We start from the raw sequence: 22233 nt of genomic DNA on the forward strand, positions 1-22233 counted from the left end.
AATTTGCCCTGATGTCATCCTTGGTTGAAGGGAAAGGCCGTCCGTAATTTCAGGTGGCTGAATATCGGCTTTCGCTTCCGGCTCACCTCTTTCTTCTGCAGCAGTAGCCTCAACAGCAGGTTTAGTTTCAATCTGAGCTGCAGTTTCGGCTGCTGGTGCTGCTTCTTCAGTGTGTGCCTGCATTTCCTCCGTCGTTTTGGCTTCTGCTTGAGGTTCAACTACTTCAACTAAGGCTTTGCTACTCTCAGATATGTCGGTTAAGGGACAAGTTGCGCCCAGTGGCTCTTCCACGGTTGCTTTGATTTCTTCAAGATTGGCATGTTCCGTAATCGTACTGTCCCTTTCAAGTAGGCCTGGCGTCGTCGCAATAGGGTGAAGGGGGAGCTCTTCCGTTTTTTCAGGTGGCTTCATATCTGCTTTGGCTTCCGGCTCACCTCTTTCTTCTGCAGCAGTAGCCTCAACAAGAGGTTTACTTTCGACCTGAGCTGCGGTTTCGGCTGCTGGTGCTGCTTCTTCAGTGTGTGCCTGCATTTCTTCCGTCGTTTTGGCTTCTGCTTGAGGTTCAGCTACTTCGACTAAGGTTCTGTTCTCAGATATATCGGCTAAGGGACTAGGTGCGCCAACTGGCCCTTCCGCTGTTGCTTTGCCTTCTTCAGGCTTGGCATGTTCCGTAATCGTGCTGTCCCCTTCAAGTAGCCCTCCCGTCGCCATTGGGTGAACGGAAAGCTCATCCGTAATTTCAGGTGGCTCAATAATTGCATTCGCTACCGCCTCACCTCTTTCTTCTGCAGCAGTGACCTCAACAAGAGGTTTACTTTCGACCTGAGCTGCGGTTTCGGCTGCTGGTGCTGCTTCTTCAGTGTGTGCATGCATTTCGTTCGTTGTTTTGGCTTCTGCTTGAGGTTCAGCTATTTCAACTAAGGTTCTGTTCTCCTCAGATATATCGGCTAAGGCACAAGGTGCGCCAACTGGCCCTTCCGCTGTTGCTTTGCCTTCTTCAGGCTTGGCATGTTCCGTAATCGTGCTGTCCACTTCAAGTAGCCCTCCCGTCGCCATTGGGTGAACGGGAAGCTCATTCGTAATTTCAGGTGGCTGAATAACTGATTTCGCTTCCGCCTCACCTCTTTCTTCTGCAGCAGTAGCCTCAACAATAGGTTTACTTTCGACCTGAGCAGCGGTTTCGGCTGCTGGTGCTGCTTCTTCAGTGGGTGCCTGAATTTTCTCAGTCGTCTTGGTTTCTGCTTGAGGTTCAACTACTTCAACTAAGGCTTTGGTATCCTCAGATATATCGGTTAGGGGACACGTTCCTACAACTGGCCCTTCCACTGTTGCTTTGGTTTCTTCGGGCTTCGCATGTTCTGTAGTCATGATGTCTCCTTCAATTTGCCCTGATGTCATCCTTGGTTGAAGGGAAAGGCCGTCCGTAATTTCAGGTGGCTGAATATCGGCTTTCGCTTCCGGCTCACCTCTTTCTTCTGCAGCAGTAGCCTCAACAGCAGGTTTAGTTTCAATCTGAGCTGCAGTTTCGGCTGCTGGTGCTGCTTCTTCAGTGTGTGCCTGCATTTCCTCCGTCGTTTTGGCTTCTGCTTGAGGTTCAACTACTTCAACTAAGGCTTTGCTACTCTCAGATATGTCGGTTAAGGGACAAGTTGCGCCCAGTGGCTCTTCCACGGTTGCTTTGATTTCTTCAAGATTGGCATGTTCCGTAATCGTACTGTCCCTTTCAAGTAGGCCTGGCGTCGTCGCAATAGGGTGAAGGGGGAGCTCTTCCGTTTTTTCAGGTGGCTTCATATCTGCTTTGGCTTCCGGCTCACCTCTTTCTTCTGCAGCAGTAGCCTCAACAAGAGGTTTACTTTCGACCTGAGCTGCGGTTTCGGCTGCTGGTGCTGCTTCTTCAGTGTGTGCCTGCATTTCTTCCGTCGTTTTGGCTTCTGCTTGAGGTTCAGCTACTTCGACTAAGGTTCTGTTCTCAGATATATCGGCTACAGGACAAGGTGGGGCAACTGGCCCTTCCACTGTTGATTTGGTTTCTTCAGGCTTCGCATGTTCCGCAATCGTGCTGGAAAGGTCGTACGTAATTTCAGGTGGCTGAATATCTGCTTTCGCTTCCGGCTCACCTCTTTCTTCGGCAGCAGTAGCCTCAACAGCAGGTTTAGTTTCGACCTGAGCTGCAGTTCCGGCTGCTGGTGCTGCTTCTTCAGTGTGTGCCTGCATTTCCTCCGTCGTTTTGGCTTCTTCTTGAGGTTCAACTATTTCAACTAAGGCTTTGGTATCCTCAGATATATCGGTTAAGGGAGAAGGTCGGGCAACTGGCCCTTCCACTGTGGCTTTGCATTCTTCAGGCTTGGCATGTTCCGTAATCGTGCTGTCCCCTTCAAGTAGCCCTCCCGTCGCCATTGGGTGAGGTGGAAGCTCATCCGTAATTTCAGGTGGCTGAATATCTGGTTTGGCTTCCGGCTCACCTCTTTCTTCTGCAGCAGCAGCCTCAACAGCAGGTTTAGTTTCGACCTGAGCTGCAGTTTCGGCTGCTGGTGCTGCTTCTTCAGTATGTGCTCGATCTTTCTCAATCGCTTTGGCTTCTGCTTGAGGTACCGCTACTTCAACTAAGGCTTTGTTCTCCTCTGATATATCGGCTAAGGGACAAGGTGCGCCAACTGGCCCTTCCGCTGTTGTTTTGCCTTCTTCAGACTTGGCATGTTCCGTAATCGTGCTGTCCCCTTCAAGTAGCCGTTCCGATGCCATTGGGTGAGGTGGAAGCTCATCCGTAATTTCAGGTGGCTGAATATCTGCTTTCGCTTCCGGCTCACCTCTTTCTTCGGCAGCAGTAGCCTCAACAGCAGGTTTAGTTTCGACCTGAGCTGCAGTTCCGGCTGCTGGTGCTGCTTCTTCAGTGTGTGCCTGCATTTCCTCCGTCGTTTTGGCTTCTGCTTGAGGTTCAACTATTTCAACTAAGGCTTTGGTATCCTCAGATATATCGGTTAAGGGAGAAGGTCGGGCAACTGGCCCTTCCACTGTGGCTTTGCATTCTTCAGGCTTGGCATGTTCCGTAATCGTGCTGTCCCCTTCAAGTAGCCCTCCCGTCGCCATTGGGTGAAGTGGAAGCTCATCCGTAATTTCAGGTGGCTGAATATCTGCTTTGGCTTCCGGCTCACCTCTTTCTTCTGCAGTAGTAGCCTCAACAAGAAGTTTACTTTGGACCTGAGCTGCGGTTTCGGCTGCTGGTGCTGCTTCTTCAGTTGGTGCCTGAATTTCCTCGGTCGTTTTGGCTTGAGGTTCAACTACTTCAACTAAGGCTTTGCTACTCTCAGATATATCGGCTAAGGGACAAGGTGGGGCCACTGGCCCTTCCGCTGTTGATTTGTTTTCTTCAGACTTCCCATGTTCTGCAAGCGTGCTGGAAAGGTCTTCCGTAATTTCAGGTGGCTGAATATCTGCTTTCGCTTCCGACTCACGTCTTTCTTCTGCCGCAGTAGCCTCAACAGCAGGTTTAGTTTCGACCTGAGCTGTAGTTTCGGCTGCTGGTGCTGCTTCTTCTGTAAGTGCTAGCCTTTCCTCCGTCGTTTTGGCTTCTGCTTGAGGTTCAACTACTTCAACTAAGGCTTTGGTATCCTCAGATATATCGGTTAAGGGAGAAGGTACCTGCATCTCCTCAGTCCTTTTGGCTTCTGCTTGAGGTTCAGCTACTTCAACTAAGGCTCTGTTTTCCTCAGATATATCGGTTGAGGGACAAGGTGCGCCAACTGGTCCTTCCGCTGTTGGTTTGGTTTCTTTAGGCTTCGTATGTTCCGTAATCGCGCTGTCCCCTTCAATTAGTCCTACTGTCACCCTTGGTTGAAGGGAAAGGTCGCCCGTAATTCCAGGTGGCTGAATATCTGCTTTCGCTTCCGGCATACCTCTTTCTTCTACAGTAGTAGCCTCAACAGCCGGTTTAGTTTCGATCTGACCTGCAGTTTCGGCTGCTGCTGGTGCTGCTTCTTCAGTGCGTGCCTGAATTTCCTCCGTCATTTTGGCTTCTGCTTGAGGTTCAGCTACTTCAACTAAGGCTTTGGTATCCTCAGATATATCGGCTAAGGGACAAGGTGGGGCAACTGGCCCTTCCGCTGTTGATTTGGTTTCTTCAGGCTTCGCGTGTTCCGCAAGCGTGCTGGAAAGGTCGTCCGTAATTTCAGGTGGCTGAATATCTGCTTTCGCTTCCGGCTCACCTCTTTCTTCTGTAGCAGTAGCCTCAACAGCAGGTTTAGTTTCGACCTGAGCTGCAGTTTCGGCTGGTGGTGCTGCTTCTTCAGTTGGTGCCTGAATTTCCTCGGTCGTTTTGGCTTGAGGTTCAACTACTTCAACTAAGGCTTTGCTACTCTCAGATATATCGGCTAAGGAACAAGGTGGGGCCACTGGCCCTTCCGCTGTTGATTTGTTTTCTTCAGACTTCGCATGTTCCGCAAGCGTGCTGGAAAGGTCTTCCGTAATTTCAGGTGGCTGAATATCTGCTTTCGCTTCCGACTCACGTCTTTCTTCTGCCGCAGTAGCCTCAACAGCAGGTTTAGTTTCGACCTGAGCTGCAGTTTCGGCTGCTGGTGCTGCTTCTTCAGTAAGTGCTAGCCTTTCCTCCGTCGTTTTGGCTTCTGCTTGAGGTTCAACTACTTCAACTAAGGCTTTGATGTCCTCAGATATATCGGTTAAGGGAGAAGGTACCTGCATCTCCTCAGTCCTTTTGGCTTCTGCTTGAGGTTCAGCTACTTCAACTAAGGCTCTGTTTTCCTCAGATATATCGGTTGAGGGACAAGGTGCGGCAACTGGTCCTTCCGCTGTTGGTTTGGTTTCTTTAGGCTTCGTATGTTCCGTAATCGCGCTGTCCCCTTCAATTAGTCCTACTGTCACCCTTGGTTGAAGGGAAAGGTCGCCCGTAATTCCAGGTGGCTGAATATCTGCTTTCGCTTCCGGCATACCTCTTTCTTCTACAGTAGTAGCCTCAACAGCCGGTTTAGTTTCGATCTGACCTGCAGTTTCGCTGCTGCTGGTGCTGCTTCTTCAGTGCGTGCCTGAATTTCCTCCGTCATTTTGGCTTCTGCTTGAGGTTCAGCTACTTCAACTAAGGCTTTGGTATCCTCAGATATATCGGCTAAGGGACAAGGTGGGGCAACTGGCCCTTCCGCTGTTGATTTGGTTTCTTCAGGCTTCGCGTGTTCCGCAAGCGTGCTGGAAAGGTCGTCCAGTAATTTCAGGTGGCTGAATATCTGCTTTCGCTTCCGGCTCACCTCTTTCTTCTGTAGCAGTAGCCTCAACAGCAGGTTTAGTTTCGACCTGAGCTGCAGTTTCGGCTGTTGGTGCTGCTTCTTCAGTTGGTGCCTGAATTTCCTCGGTCGTTTTGGCTTGAGGTTCAACTACTTCAACTAAGGCTTTGCTACTCTCAGATATATCGGCTAAGGGACAAGGTGGGGCAACTGGCCCTTCCGCTGTTGATTTGTTTTCTTCAGACTTCGCATGTTCCGCAAGCGTGGTGGAAAGGTCGTCCGTAATTTCAGGTGGCTGAATATCTGCTTTCGCTTCCGGCTCACGTCTTTCTTCTGCCGCAGTAGCCTCAACAGCAGGTTTAGTTTCGACCTGAGCTGCAGTTTCGGCTGCTGGTGCTGCTTCTTCAGTAAGTGCTAGCCTTTCCTCCGTCGTTTTGGCTTCTGCTTGAGGTTCAACTACTTCAACTAAGGCTTTGGTATCCTCAGATATATCGGTTAAGGAAGAAGGTACCTGCATCTCCTCAGTCCTTTTGGCTTCTGCTTGAGGTTCAGCTACTTCAACTAAGGCTCTGTTTTCCTCAGATATATCGGTTGAGGGACAAGGTGCGGCAACTGGTCCTTCCGCTGTTGGTTTGGTTTCTTTAGGCTTCGTATGTTCCTATAATCGCGCTGTCCCCTTCAATTAGTCCTACTGTCACCCTTGGTCGAAGGGAAAGGTCGCCCGTAATTCCAGGTGGCTGAATATCTGCTTTCGCTTCCGGCATACCTCTTTCTTCTACAGCAGTAGCCTCAACAGCCGGTTTAGTTTCGATCTGACCTGCAGTTTCGGCTGCTGCTGGTGCTGCTTCTTCAGTGCGTGCCTGAATTTCCTCCGTCATTTTGGCTTCTGCTTGAGGTTCAGCTATTTCAACTAAGGCTTTGGTATCCTCAGATATATCGGCTAAGGGACAAGGTGCGGCAACTGGCCCTTCCGCTGTTGGTTTGGTTTCATCGGGCTTCGCATGTTCCGTATTCATGCTGTCCCCTTCAATTAGCCCTGCTGTCGTCCTTGGTTGAAGTGAAAGGTCGTCCGTAATTTCAGGTGGCTGAATATCTGCTTTAGCTTCCGGCTGACCTCTTTCTTCCGCAGCAGTAGCCTCAACCGGCGCTTTAGTTTCCACCTGAGCTGCACTTGGAAATGTGGCTTCCTCGCGGGCCTGATTTTCCACTGCTGCAGCAACTTCACATGCTAGTGAAGGCTCTTCAGTTTGAGAAGAAATTAGTTGGTTACGTTTAGCTTCAGCCTCAACTTCATTATCAAGTTTTTCTATGTGAGCTGAACCTTTCACTGATGTCTGAATTTCAAATGATTGGGGTTCGACTCCTTGCACAGATTCCTTTCCTTCTTCGGACTTTAGTTGGCGACTTGGTGATGTCTCTGCGAACGTTGTTGAACTAAGGGCTGTCTTTGTAGTTTCTTCGGGTATTTCTTCTTCTTCAGGCCCGAAAAGAGGTCCTGCAAAAATCGGAGTTTTCTGAGAAGTTTCGTCATGCGCGGCGCGAATGGATCTATCAGCCTTGCAAATTTCGACAAGTGCTGATGCGTCCAGCTTCTGCCTTTCTTGCCGGCTTTGGAGCTGGTCTGTTGACAATAGAGGTGAGGTAATAACCACGTCTGTAGCTTCAGTTTTGTCTTGATCATGCCTGCTGAGGAGGTCTGTCGGCTGGTATTCCGGCTCAGAGTCGAGTTGCCCAATTTTAACGGCAGGAGCCGAAGCGTAATACTCCTCCGCTGGTACTTCTGTATCTGCAGATGAAAACATGTACGTTAGAAGAGAAAGAAACTACAGCGGCAGCGGATGATCTGGGAAATTTGAATGTTGTTTATTGTTCAATAAAGTCGATCCCGCCAGACAAAAAACAAACCTATACCATGCAATCCACGCAAAGCTGTTGAGAGTGCCACTAAAAAGTAGCAGTTTCGCCCGAAAGGCGAAGCATCGATTGCGATGGCAAATTAGTGGACAGCTATACCAAGTAAAGGTAGTAGTTTTATCCTCATTATAAACTTGCAAACATTCGCTAATTAAATTAACAAGCACGGTGTCACGCGCGCACAGGTAAACATAACACATCTCGCTCGATGACCGCGGAAACTGGCTGTCAAAACGCTGGAGTGAGAAAGCGCGGTGGCAGCAGAGAGCTAATTGACCTTCGTGCTGTCCCTCGCTTCAACGCGAACTAAACGTCGGAAGCACAGCGCATACGAAGCTACCGGCACTTAGCGTGGCGTACTTTGTCCACATCGGAGATCACTTCCGCGCGGGCGCGCACTTTGTCCAAGTCGCAGATCGCTTTTAAGATACGGCGGCCGTGCCGTAAGCAGTAGCTGCCAGAGTAGAATCCCCCCCCCCCCCCCCCCCCCCCCCGCTACCTACCTCGCCCACCCCCCGTGCCTCACATACGACAGAAGACGTGGCGCTTTCGCCCCGTCTCCCTCTTTCGCGCGCGCGAGATTGAGCCGCGATCGTCGGCTGACCCTCAAAAGCTTTCACTCGCACATACAGCGTACGGCGCGGGCGACGATGTTAACGTGTTAGGAATTTACACGGAACATTAGGGCGACGGCGACAGTAGAGATGCACTTGGAGTGTCCATATAACTGCTACCGCAATAAAAGCACTCAAGTAGTGCATCAGAAAAAAAAGCTTTCTCAGCTGTATAGACTTGGACATGCAGCAGCACCGGCAACGCGCAGAACTGTTGTCGACGCCGCCGGCGTTTTGCCCGCGTTCGCTCAAAATGCGTGCGGCGTTGGTGACTGTTGCCGGAGCCTCTGATATAAACAGCACTTGGTGCCGCAGCTAAACGTCGCCTCCCTTCCCTGCCCCTCCCCCCCTCCCCCACAGCCTTTCGCGTGTCGGAAAAAGGTACGTTTACTCTACATATATGGTGATTGTAGAGGAGGAAAGAGACGCCTACTTCTGCAGCCCTTAAGGGAGCATAGCGCAGAACGCGCGTTTGTTCTCCGCCGTGCGTTCACTCCCCGTGAAAGCGCGCGTCCCTCGCGCCCTTTCACTCGCACATACAGCGTTCGGCTATCCCTTCTTTTGGCGCTGAGCCGTGCTCCCTCAAGGGCTGCAGAAGATAGCGCCAACCTTTCCCTTTCCCTCAAGAACCACTTATCATCATCATCCCTTCTTTCGCTCCCACAAAAAACGTGGGCAGCTTGCACTAGTGGTGCAAGGCTGGAGTAAACAGCGGAGCTGGTGATTGACCTAGCTTTTCTTCCAGGTTTTACTAGGCTTGGCTAAGTTTTGCTAGAAAATGCTAAGTGGCTGCTAGGCACCGTATTCCGAATCGGCTCGCCGCCAACGCAAAGATTCTCGCTACCGTTGTAAACGCTACCGTTGTAAAAGAAAGGTAGGTGCACACATACTTTTCCACGTTACAATACTCCAATAAGGCTGTGCTACCGTCCTGCCTCGGACTCATCGTCTTGTCTGTAGCGGTGGCCAATTGATCGCGTGAGCGTAGGTGCCCACTTCTCACCCCGCACAAACCGTCGCACGGCTCCGAGTCACACGTGGCTCCCGTAGACTGAGGGTGTGTCCCAATTCGTTCCAGCTGTAAAGGCTATCTAATTTGGCGTAAAAGAAAGACGGCTTCTTTTTTCTGTGTTCGAAAGCCTTGACATCAGAGGAGAGTTGCGACTCGGTCTGGGTGGTATGGCACTTTCGGAAGTTAACGGAACTGGACCAGTGCGAAAAGACAGAACGCAGTTTCGGGTTACACACTCCTTTGGGCATTGATGTCGAGAACTCAGCGCCATTTGGCATCCAAAACTTCTCTAAATCGCACAGTTACTGCAATGCTCCTAAAACATTCGTGGGAATAAAAAATGCCGGCAGATCCCACGCCCTGTGGGAATAGATGTTATGCGAAGCAGTGTGCGGGGAGCCTACCAAGTGAACGACGAAACGACCATGAGAGCACCAAGATGTAGGCGGCTTTTCATGACCTACATGACATGCATGTCATTAAATTCCATGTCATGAGTCCTCAGCAGTCCCTTTAGCTACACCTAAGGGACCTTAATTAATGTGAAAGCCTTAGTCATGCTAATGAGTGACTTCGACCCCATCAACCTTTAGCCTTTTACTCCACTTAGTACCACACCCGAACCCATTCCATTGTTTTTTGAGTGTTAATCTTTTTTTCGCTGAGTCATTGCCATTTTTGCTGAGTCATGCTCATGACCGACTTTTACCACCATCCTTTAGTGTTTGCTTCACATAGTACCCACGTCCGAACCCATTTCAGTGGTTTTGAGTGTTAATCTTTTTTCGCTGGGTCATTGTCATTTTTGCTCAGTCATGCTCATGACTATGACTTCTACCATCATCCTTTAGTGTTTCCTTCACTTAGTGCCCACGTCCGAACCATTTCCAGTGGTTTTTGAGTGATTAATCTTTTTTTCGCTGAGTCATGCTCATGAATATCACTTCTACCAACATCCTTTAGTGTGTCCTTCACTTAGTACCCACGTCCAAACCCATTTCGGTGGTTTTTAAGTGTTAATCTTTTTCGCTGGGTAATTGTCATGACCTACATGAAACGCATGTCGTGACATTTATGTCCCGACCTTTCACTTCTGTTCGTCATACACTCATGTCATACTATGCCAATTTTGGTACCTACCACGTTAACGAAAGGACCATGAGAGCATCAAGACGTAGGCGGCTGTTTCATGACCTACATGACACGCATGTCATGACATGTCATGACATGAATTCATCAGGTTATTATTGTGTTATTATTATCAGGTTATTATTAGGTTATTATTACTTGTTATTGTGTTTCCGTTGTTCAACACGGCACGAGACATTTCGTACTTTAAAAAAATTTCTCGCTCAACCACAATTTTACCATGTTGAATAAGGCGTGAAATCGCTAAACGTAGCACATGCCGCGCGTACGCTTAGCGGCGACTGACAAGCGGATTCCTCGTGTATCTGCGAAGTGAGTTTAAGTAAGGTGGACGCTTTACATTGCACGGGAGAAAAAAAATTCAATTCAATTGTGGGGTTTTACGTGCCAAAACCACGATCTGATTAGGAGGCACGCCGTAGTGGGGGACCATGGAATAACTTGGACCTCCTGTGGTTGTTTAACGTGCACCTAAATAGAAATACACGGGTGTTTTCAAATCCTATTCATGTTCTATGCATTGCCGGTTTCGTCTACCAAACCAGCCTACCATGCCTGTTTCGCCTTTAACCACTTAGCAAACACCGGTGACAAATTCGGGCCCAGTACTTTATAAACTACTAAAGCAAATAAAAAAAGGGAATTGAATTGAAACAATAGCTTCAAACATTTGTTAGCACGGTTATTAAGTATCGCGAGAAAAAATTACGAGGGGTCCCTTATGCTACAACTAAGACGATTTAAAGGCGAAAGCCCGAGCGCTGCTAACTCAATGACACGACGACCACTTTTTGCTGAGTCATCTTCACTCCGAACCCTTATTTTGCAAAATCAATTTTGCTAGTCATCCTTATTTCACGAAACTCGGACCGTGACTCAGCACTTATTTTTGCTGACACATCGTCACCATGAACCCATATTATGTAGTCATTTTTGCAAGTCATGTTTTTTGCAAGTGACCCATCTTATGATTCACCAAACTCGAGCCATGGGCACTATAACGTAAAATGATTCCAAACTGTTGTGATTCCAAACTCCTGACGTCAAATTTACGTAACCACTGACGCAAGCATTTGACGGTGACCCGCAGCGTTGTCTGAACAACCCAATCAAACACTCTCCTGGTTTATAAGAGGTCACCTTTGTTCGCTTCCAAAACGAATAACATTGTGTACAATCAGCGGTTTTTCTTATCTAATTGGGTGACAAGAGGCGAGGATCACGCTCTAGTGGAAAGGGTTTCGATGGGACCAAGCCAGCGCAGTGAAAATAGATAACCGCATGACGAGGGTGGTGCCGGCTTCTCGGATTGGTCCGCTTCGTCTTACGTTACTTAGCTTGCGGTGGCTGGTCGAAAATCGCGGCGGCATGCAACGGAAGGATAAGAATGCCGCTAAAACGGAGCCTCAGCAAGGAAGAGTAGGCACAGCGATGTCGTATGCATGTCGAAAGGGCTCGATAACCTTTTACTGCCACGCAAAAAAGGTTTATCAAGCGCAAATAGAAATATTACATGCTCACCGGCAGGTGCGAGTAGCGAGGGCCTGAGCGATCGGCGGGCAGCCATCTTCTATTCCTTTCGGAACGGGGCAGTCTGTGGCTATTCAGAAAATTTTTCAGTTTTGTTCGGCATATTAATGCATTTTTTTCGCGTACACGTCACGTTGACGTGGTGAGTTTTCGTGGTTTTGTGAGGTCACGTGACAGACAGGCGAAGCGAGCGGAGCCAGAAAACATTGGACCAATAGCAGAGGGCTAATGGTGAAAAGGCGTTGAATCAGGAATGATTATTTTTCTTTTGTGCGGTTTAATCATGCATAATCAGTGTGTACACGTAATATCAGATGGGGAGCTATCGCGGTTTTCGTGACGTCGCGTGACAGACAGGCGAAGTTGGGAGTGGTCCGAAAATGTTTTGACCAATTGTGGAGGCTGGTTGCATAAATTGGAATCAAAACGGTTTGGAATCATTTTACATTATAGCGCCCCATGACACAGCACTTTCTTTGCTGTGTCACTCTCACTTGAACCTTCAAATCTCACATATATGTTTTGCAGGTTACTCCCCCACTCCATAACCTCTTGATTCACACTTGATTCACTTTTGATTCCCCCTATCACTGCTTGGTTCACCTTCATTCACTATCATCTCGGTATTACTTTCATCACGCTTGGTTTGCTCTGTTAGTCCAAATTTCATCACTCCATCACTCTTGATGGAGTGACTCCATGACTCTTGATTCACCCTATCACCACTTGATTCACCTTCATTCCCTCTTAATTGCATCTCATTTGCTCTTCACTATTTTAGCTCACTCTATCTCACTATTACCTAGGTTTCTTTGACTCCTGTCACCCAACTAAACCCCTTTTGTTCCCCATCAATTCACTCTTAATTCACCTCTCTGTACACCCAATTTTTATCATTATCATTACCATCATAACCATACTTACACCCATTACTATCATTAATTGTCAGTTCATGACACCTTTTCGGAGTTTTCGACCCATTTTTTGCGCTTTGTCATACTACTTATCATAAGTAATTGATTATCATGATCATTTATCCATATTTATATTCATCATGTAATTACCTATCGATTGATACATAATGTTATGGGGTTTGTAATTATGTTAAGGCGTTATCGATGTTTTTTACATAATCTTCCGATTTTTGGAACCACTTTTTCAAGGTGACCTCCAAAACGAGACATATAAGGCTTTCGCCTTAATAAAACACACATCGGCGCTCTAGCCCTGCCCGCTTTATCTCTGCTTATCGTCTTCAAAATCGGCCCAGCGTTCCACCTGCAGAAGTGCAAGTATGGAAAGATACTGCATTACATGCACGGCCGGTCAGCGGAATACGATTCGCTGACTTGAGCTGCTTTTTAACAGAGTAGCTATTTAAGCTCGAGGTTCGGCTACAAATCGTTCGCAGAATCTCAGCCGTTGCCTAGCAACCACTTGGCACAGCTCCGCCTGACTCGCGCTGCGCCTAGCTCTTACGTCACTATGCGTCGCCTGGCAACCACCTGGCATATGTCTGCTCGCGGGCGCGCCACGCTGCACCGCTGCTTCCCGTACATCGCCAAGATTCCACAGCCGTGTAGGCGGAGAAAAAATTGGAGGACGCTTAAGCTTCGCCTTAAAAAGTGGAACGCGACAGCGTTATCGGGCCCCGGTCGCATCGCATTTTGTTTATTACTCTTCACTGCAACAGAGAACATGGGAAAGCCAGCTTACAAAGACCAAGCTTACACCGATCCCTTTAAAGTCGGATTCACTTTTAAACAGAAATTCATTGCTAGGCACATGTTTTTCCAGGGGCAATATAAGTCGTCTTATATTAAAATGTGAAGGCGCTAGCACCTTTGTTTTATTATTTTATTGTTTACTATTGCCCCGACGCGCGCACGTGTCCAAAACGCATTAGGCAGGCGAAGTCCCAATTTGACCTGTCGAGGATGCGAGCGCCATCTGGATATGAATTTCGCAACTAACCTATCCGAGTGCGGCGCTGTTGGTATGATAGAAATGCTGGAAATGGGGTTTGTGTTTGAGTTTCCTCCTAACAGAACTATGTTTTCTCGTACATTCAAATTACAACCCGACGCCAGCATGTCTGTAGGTTGTGGTTAAGTCGTACTTTACCATTTTTCTGACGGATTTCACTGTGAGAACTTCAATTTTTGTTCACTAACACCTTGCGCCACGCGGAGGGCCAGCGCGGTCGGGGGTCGGGGAAGTTGGGGATGATTTTCTCTGCCACGGACGCCGACATCCACGCCGACGCCGGATTTTCTGCGACACGGGGCCCTTAACGCTGTCGCGTTAAAAGCCATAACGTCACCTCGCGCCGCTTCGTTCGTGGCCTTCGTATAAAGCTCCGTGACGCCGCGACAGCGGCACATTGCCTAGTGTCTCTGCGCCGAGCACATCGTTTGCGCCACCTAAAACATGGGTAGTCCGAAGAAGTACGTAACCCCCGAGGAAGAAGATGCTCGACAGGAAGCCCGTCGCACCGTTACTTGCGAACGAATGCAACGGCAGCGATCAAACCCGGAATACTGTGCTGGTGAATATTCGCCAAAGCGACAGCGAAGAGGGGGGAGATCCGAGTACCTCGAACTTATAGGGAACGCTCGGAATATTCGCCAAAGCGACAGCGAAGAGGGGGGAGATCCGAGTACCTCGAACTTATAGGAACGCTCTTGTCTGAGTGATCGCAAGCGCCGAGAAAGTGATCCTGGCTACCGTGTCATGCGTAACTTCCAGGCGTCAAGCCTACAAGTCCATGGGTGGCGCGAACGGCCGATTTCGGCGAGAGTTCTTGAACGTCGAGTTTGGTGACGGCTGCCGCGTCTGCGCATCGGATATGGTTTGACATCATCAGCCTGTCTACTCCGAACTCGGTTCGAGACATGGAGAAGCGCAATGTCGCCTTGCAAGTGTTGCGCGAAGCGTTTCCCACCGAAAACGACCCCGTAGAGATGAAGGTTTGCAAAAATCTTGGCATAACATAGCTTTACATAAAAAACTTCGTTAAAATCTTAGCATATAACATAGCAATACATAGGAAGAACTCTGTAAAATCTTAACACAACATAGCAATAAATAGCAAAACTCAGTAAAATCTGGGCATAACATATTAATACATAGCAAAAAACTTAGCAAAACTTCATAAACCTTAGTCGACCCCCAGCTACGCTGTTTCTTCAGCCTTGCAACACTAGTGCAGGCTGCCCTCATTTTTTTAGTATTGAAATAATATATTGAGAAAGGCAGAAAATCCCACCAGCTACGGCGGTTTTATATTACAGCGTACTAAGGCACTCAGCGTTTAGTTGTCTACACATTATTTCACAATAATAAGCAGGTCTTACACATGATTGCGTAGGACGGAGGCGCGGGGCTTCCCCACGGAAATACATCTTCCCTGTTACGATATACGGGAGAATTGGCATTTATCAGACACAAGCTGCCTCAGTCGGAGGGTGTACCCGCCGCGAACGGCTATGCTGCTTTGTCGAGCAAGAGGTCGCGGGTGTGATTCCCAGCCGCTACAGCCGCATTTTGATGGAAGAGGAATGCAAGAACGCTCGTGTACTTAGATTTAGGTGCCCGTCAAAAAAAGTAATCGACGATCACGATGCTCCCTAATGCGAAATTTGAGCGCAGCTGTACACGTGGTTTCATTTCGCGATATATTTGCTGGCGCGGACAGTTTGTCTCGCGCGGCACGTTGCAAACGGAGCGAAGTACAGCACCGCCTCGGTAATCTGGAGATCGCGAGAGCCAGCGCGTGGGTGACGCGTGGGCGCGATTCGCAGCATGCAGCCGCCGCCGACAAGATGAAACGGAGGGAAGTGTTCTCGTCAGGAACATTTCCCTCCGTTTACGCTCAATGTCTACGAAAAGTGTCCGCGCACCTGTCAAAGGGTCTGTCAAAGGGTCTGTCAAAGCGGCAACAACGCATGTAAGCATTGCAACGGCTCACAGCCTCTCAGCCCTGAAGGAGGAGCCGGTCGAGCTCCGAGACGTCGGGTTTTTGAATTGCATTTTGGTTACAGTTCTTCTGTTTAATTTAGACGTGTCTAAATCTACCGAAACACGTCTGGCCAAGGCACAATATGCGGCAATGTTTCTGTTGCGCTGTGTTTTAGGCTGTCGTTTCAGGTAGTGCTACGATCATTACAACTGGCGGTATATATTATTGCGATAGCAATTATATGGACACTTCCACCGGATTTCTGCCGTCGGCGTCGCCGTCGCCGTCGCCGTCGCCGTGAGGTTCCGTATAGATAAAATCTTCGCCGCGCGCCGTATGCCCGAGCGGAAGCGTGCGGGGACGCACGCTGTCACGGAGAGCGAACGCACTCAATCTCCCACGCGCAAGCAAGGAAGCGGGAAGCGAGCGTGGAGGGAGCGGGGGGGGGGGGGGGGGGGGCACCTTTACTCTGCCAACAACCGCGCTCGCCGCTCGCCCCGCACCGTCTCTTATCTCCACACGGCTCTGACCTTTATGCGCTGTGCATTCGCCGCTCAGTTTCCGTTGAAGCGATAGACCGCACGTACCTTCGCCAGCTGCGGCGTATATGCGCTTGCTGCCAGCGTTTTGACAGTCGTTGTCTGCAGTCATTCAGTGTGATCTATCCATGTTTGTTTGTGCGCGCTCACACCACGCTTGTTCATTCAGTTAGTAATAGTCGGGCCACATTTTCCAACGCACGCTACACATGCAATGCTGCCCGGATCGGCAGTGCAGCGCTACAGGTGTGTCCCTTCGCACGCGCTGCCCACGGGAAGCGCTTCTCATCAACACCACCGTTTCACACGCGCCTTCTCGTGGTCATCGAGTCTCTCTTCATGTCGGTCTACTTACGCCGCAGCACACCTGCTTACTTAATCAGCTCATGTTTACTACAATTCATATTGCTACCAAAGCCGCTCACCTTACTTCGTATGACATTGCTGTGTTGCTATCGCATTCATTGCTTCGCCCTTAGGGCGAAACTGTGACATTTTTATCATTAGCCTGCATTTATGTCCACTGCAGGACGAAGGCCTGCCCCTGCGATCTCCAATTTCTCCTGTCTTGCGCTAGCTGATTCCAACTTGCGCCTGCAAATTTCCTAACTTCTTCACCCCACCTAGTTTTCTGCCGTCCTCGGATGCGCTTCCCTTCTCTTGGTATCCATCCTGTAACTCTAATGGCCACCGGTTATCCATCCTACGCATTACATGGCCTGCCCAGCTCCTTTTTTTTCTCCTAATGTCAGTTATAATATCAGCTATTCCCGTTTGCTCTCTGATCCTCTCTCTTAACGTTAGGATTAACATTTTTCGTTCCATCGCTCTTTGTGCGGTCCTTAACTTGTTCTCGAGCTTCTTTGTTAACCTCCAAGTTCCTGCCCCATATGTTAGCACCGGTAGAATTGCAATGATTGCACACTTTTCAACGACAGTGGTAAGCTCCCAGTCAGGATTTGGCAATGCCTGCCGTATGCACTCCAACCCAATTTTTATTCTTCTATAACTTTCTTTCTAATGATCAGGGCACCTGTGAGTAATTGACCTAGATAAACGTACTCCTTTACAGACTCTAGAGGCTGACTGGCGATCTGTAATTCTTGCTTCCTTGCCATTCCTTGAATTTCCTTTTTTAATACCTATGAGTGCATGCTTGTGGTCTTCTATTCCTAATTATGGTATGAGTTGGCGTTATTTCAAGGTATGACGCTTCTAATTTGATGGATCACTGTGTAGCTCGCAATGGTTCAAACTTCGAATTAGAGATTGTACGTGCCCACATTTCGCGTAAATTCACATTTTTAGCAAATTTCGGGTCTTGTAAAACATCGTGACCAACTGCACCTGTTACCATGATCGGGCGCCACCATGCCCAGTTTATTAATGAAGCGCTGGCGTTGTTGAATGTTTGCCTAACTAGAGTACACTTTCTTCGCGATGTGAATGAATTGTGTCCTGCCAATTTCGATTTCTCCGCTGGTTCGCGCATGCTGGCGCTGCTATCCCTGCAGAAAATTTCAGCGGAAGAAGTTATCTCTATAGAGAAGCAGGACTGACGATATGCAGAGTTCGCAAACAAGCCGCGTATCGGTGAACTCTCATTATAAGATAACGGAGCAGCATATGGCAATGCACGTTACCAAGGCAGTCTGATATCGGTAAATAAAATGTGGAACGAAGTGACTTGAATGGCTACTAATAGGCAGGTTGCGTGTTTGTAAGCAGGGCCTGTGCCCCAGCATAGTGTACGGGAAATAATGAAATAAATACCTTAATATTCCGAACATTTGTCCTTATTCGCTTCTGTGCAACGTAATTTGCGGCAAGTAACCTTTAAAAACTCAACCACGGTCATTATTATTATTTTTTAGAAATCTAACGCTAACAAAGTATGTCGTGAGTAGCTTCTCCTGACACTTGAAAGTGCCGGCGGTGACGGTGCACTTCATGGCATTACGCTCAGCATCCTATTTCACACTTACACTAGACACGATATAAACTGTGAAGAATTAAAATTAAATAACAAAATGTAATAGTTTGGCACCAAAGAGGATAGGGGAGCTGCTATATGAAACATCGGGGTGAAACGAGACAGATCAAGAGAGAAGATGTCTAGTGGAGAAGTATGATTCACGGACTGGCGATTTTGGGTTAAGTACTTTTCCCTTTCTCTGCAATGTTTTGTAGAAAACGAATAAGTATTGCTTTTGTACCTACAGTTGTAACATACTGTAATCACGATAAGCATGGAACGACAGCAGTTCCTGCACGGTTAGTAAAACTTTCGCACTCACTCGGCACTTCTTTCATAACGGCAACTTCTGCCGGAGGCGGCTGAGACTTTGCAGCACGTTGAGTGGCGTCTTCCTCAGACTCGTCTTGTAACACCAGAGCCATTGCCGCTGTATGCCCTGACGGGAGGTCCCGGCGACGCTTCGACGCGACAGTAGGGCCTTTACCCTCGGTTAATGGAACTAGGGGCATTTCCGTGCCTTCAGTCAGATCGGAGAGCTCGGATGATGGTTTCAGAGGTGCCTCTGTTGATTGCTCGGGTACTGTCTCCTGAGCTTCGGCCTCTGGGGGTTTAAGAAGAGGCTCCGGTTGCTGCGGCTGAACCATCTTGGGCTCCGCTAGTCCGCTATCATCATGAGGCTGCTCAGATTTCGACTCAAGAATGGCGGCTGCGGCGCTTTCGCGTGGGCTGGTCAGCTCGGAGGGCTCGGATGATGGTTTCAGAAGTGCCTCTGTTGATGACTCAGGCACGGTTTCCTGGCCTTCGGCCACTGGCGGTCCAAGAAGAGACTCCGGTTGCTGCGGCTGAACCATCTTCGGCTCCACTAGTCCGCTATCATCATGAGGCTGCTCAGATTTCGACTCCGGAATGGCAGCTGCGGCGCTTTCGCGTGGGCTGGTCAGCTCCGAGGGCTCGGATGATGGTTTCAGAAGTGCCTCTGTTGATGGCTCAGGCACTGTCCCCTGGGCTTCGGCCATTGGGAGTCCAAGAAGAGGCTCCGGTTGCTGCGGCTGAACCATCTTCGGCTCCACTAGTCCGCTATCATCATGAGGCTGCTCAGATTTCGACACCGAAATGGCGGCTGCGTCGCTTTCGCGTGGGCTGATCAGCTCGGAGGGCTCGGATGATGGTTTCAGAAGTGCCTCTGTTGATGACTCAGGCACTGTCTCCTGGGCTTCGGCCACTGGCGGTCCAAGAAGAGACTCCGGTTGCTGCGGCTGAACCATCTTCGGCTCCACTAGTCTGCTATCATCACGAGGCTGCTCAGATTTCGACTCCGGAATGGCGGCTGCGGCGCTTTCGCGTGGGCTGGTGAGCTCAGAAGGCTCGAATGATGGTTTCAGAAGTGCCGCTGTTGATGGCTCGGGCACTGTCCCCTGGGCTTCGGCCACTGGGGGTCCAAGCCGAGGCTCCGAATGCTGCGGCTGCACTGTCTTCGGCTCCGATAATCTACTATCATCATGAGGCTGCTCAGATTTCGACTCCGGAACGGCGGCTGCGGCGCCGTCGCGTACGCTGGTTTCCGGTACCGTCGCCACTAAGTTGCCATCCGTGAATGTTACGGAGCGACGACCTTGGCCCTCTCGTTTATCTGTCTTGAGCACTTCGCTGGACGTCCCCGTGGGGATACTGGACCTTCGTTGCATAACGGCTCTGGTGTGCGCTCGCGGCGTCATCTCTACAGTGGTCGTGACAACCCTGGCGCTCACCTTCGTCTCCAGGACGGGCTTCCTGAGCGGCGAGCCCGGCAATATGTTTGCTCCGCTCGGAGGCGAGACGGCGCAGGCGTACTCCACGGAGCCGGCGGGTGATCTGGGTGCACTCATGTGCACCGACAGCGTTGAGCCCTGGCGCCTCGGCATGCTAACGTCGTCTGGTTCAAACGCGGTAGAGAGCACAGATCTGTCGGGGCTCGAGAGGCTCTTGCTGCTCGCTAGGGAGAACTGGAATTCACTGCCGCTGTTGACGACGCGCCTGCAGGCGCGCACATGGGCGCCCGAGCATGTGTTGCAGGAGCCGGCGCTGAAGCTCCGCCAGGCTTGAATTTTGCTGCCACTGCGCTCGCGGGATGGCGGAGAACGGCTTCCCGTGGCGTCAATTTTGTCCTGGGCGGCCAGCTCGCTGCGGCCGCCGCGGGCCCTGTGGAGGGCCGCGTTGCTGCCGCTGCTCCGGCTGGTGGAGGCGCTAAGCGCGAACGCTCCGCCCGGCGACATGTGGCCGCCCAGGCAAGGGCGTCCCGGCGCGAGCCAGCGGTCCTGGCTGCGCGTCCCTTGCAGCACCGACCCCACACGTACCCCGGAGATGGAGACGCCCTCATGGATGACCGAATGTGGCTTGGACGGCGGGGTCGGTCGGGACGGCGAGCCAGACATGACTTCTTGCGACCGCTCTCCGGAGTACCTCTTTCTCTTCTTTCTTTCGTGGCGGTTTTACGCAAGCAATGCTTGGCTGGCGCCCCGATACTTTTGGCGGGATCTCCACGCTCCGTTTATCCTCAGCGTTTCCGCATCCCCTGAGCGATTTGTAGTGCGAGATTCTAAGGTTGCTGATGCCGAGCTATTTACTCAGAAGGCGAATGATATTATTGAGCTTTTGTTGGTTAGATTCTTTTTCACGTTTACGTTATAAAACCAAATGAGCAGGGCATCAGTACAGTGGGGTTCACACTTGGTACCGTGCTAATATACTGGGCGGTTGTACTTAGTGGTGAGTTTGGTAACGTTCCGCTTCGCAGGCCTTATCACCGTTACAACAACACGCACAACGAGTCAAGATATAGCATTTCACAACGCCAGGAAACTTGCAGTACTTAGAAAATACACTTCGCCTGACGCTGGCGTAAACAATAAAAACGTATCAGTGAAACCAATTTTGTTTCAGTGCCGTGGAACATGGCATAACTTTTCATTCATCATATGTCATATCCTCCCCAATATGCGGTTTGCGTATGACATTAGCTTGCTCAGCAACAGCGGGTATTTACCTACAGCCAATGATTAAGTATCTGAACCGGTAAAGTATAAGGCGAAGGATTGTTATCAAAAAGTTAAAGTAGTGTCCACTATGGCTTGAAAAGAGCAAGGTAGTGATAGTAAGCCTATAGTAAACTGGATGGATACATTCGGCAAAGCCAACTAGTCGCAGCGGACCCGAAACATGAAAATAAATTCTTTACGCGAGCAAAAAACAGGTTCGAGCGCATATGGGAGGCATTCTCAAGCAACCAGCGGTAGCTTACAGATATATTAAAAAAAATAAGAAGTTATGCAGACCCAAAGCACATGTTGGAATCTGTGTAAAGCGATGCTTGCGTGAAGCGGTTAATTAGATGCTATACCACTGATACTCTTCTGCACAGCGTTTTGCAGCATACAGCTTACGCGCCTGCCAGGCAGGACACGGAGACCCTCAGCACGTGACCCGCGCGACAGCACATAACACCAGTTACCTCCAAGATCAGCCCACTGTACTTAGAAGGGCCGACCATGGAGGTATAGTGCAGTAGTAAACTGCGCTGTCTCCACGATTAGCTATTTTACTCGGGAAGAAGCCAACCAAGCAGACGCGTTAAAGCCCGTGAAAGAAGACATAGAAAGCTTTGCTTTGGTGAAGGAATTATGCGCTTGGTGGCGTATATTTGTTGCAGTTAGGATATTACGTACTATTTGTGGTTTCACCGTGTAATTCCGTAGTGAAAAAAACCGGAAACCAACACATATCTAGGGGTAATGCAGATGGGGCTACATACAAGCCAATTCGTTAAACAAGTGCTGTCTTACCTGTGAGCTATTCAAGAAGGCGGCAGCGGCAGCCAGCAGCAGCCACGGCCAGGAAAATCAGGGAGGCTTCGAAAAGAGATTCACTTTAAAGGTGTTCAACGACTGCGTTCTGCCATTCCTAATGTTTACGGTCTCGTAACTTAGACAGGATAACAAAGAAAATTGAGAGGAAGATAAGGACCGCGCGAGAAGTGATGGAACGAAAAAAAAAATCAGTGGCGGCTTAGCGGTAAATGCGAGCGAAATGCGCTAGCATTACGTCACACCTCTTTCAGTTCCGGGATCCACAAGTTAACCCGCGTTCACCACACTTTAAGCTGTTGTTCAGGAGCTCACTCGAGACACCTCGAGTGCTGCCTCTTCGAACAGCGATGTGCAACTGGTGGTGGTCCGAAGCAGACAACCGTCTGTCGCGCTATATAGTATATACAGGGTGCCCCAACTATCGTACACCAAGATATAAAAATATGCAAATGCCACGTAGCTGGAC

At 49.5% G+C, this 22233-nt stretch overlaps 1 protein-coding gene across 1 annotated transcript; it reads right to left on the reverse strand.

The window, feature by feature from the left end:
- Positions 1-1982: 1982 nt before the first annotated feature.
- Positions 1983-20336, reverse strand: LOC125943545 (titin-like). The gene is made up of 4 exons (XM_049662922.1): positions 18245-20336; positions 6046-7014; positions 2118-4994; positions 1983-2059 (listed from the first exon to the last, which is right to left on the reverse strand). The coding sequence occupies exons 1-4, from the start codon at positions 20334-20336 to the stop codon at positions 1983-1985; spliced, it is 6015 nt and encodes a 2004-aa protein (XP_049518879.1).
- Positions 20337-22233: the final 1897 nt, after the last annotated feature.

Source organism: Dermacentor silvarum, chromosome 2 (genome assembly GCF_013339745.2).
Source record: "Dermacentor silvarum isolate Dsil-2018 chromosome 2, BIME_Dsil_1.4, whole genome shotgun sequence".
Classification (NCBI taxonomy): Eukaryota; Metazoa; Arthropoda; class Arachnida; order Ixodida; family Ixodidae; genus Dermacentor; species Dermacentor silvarum.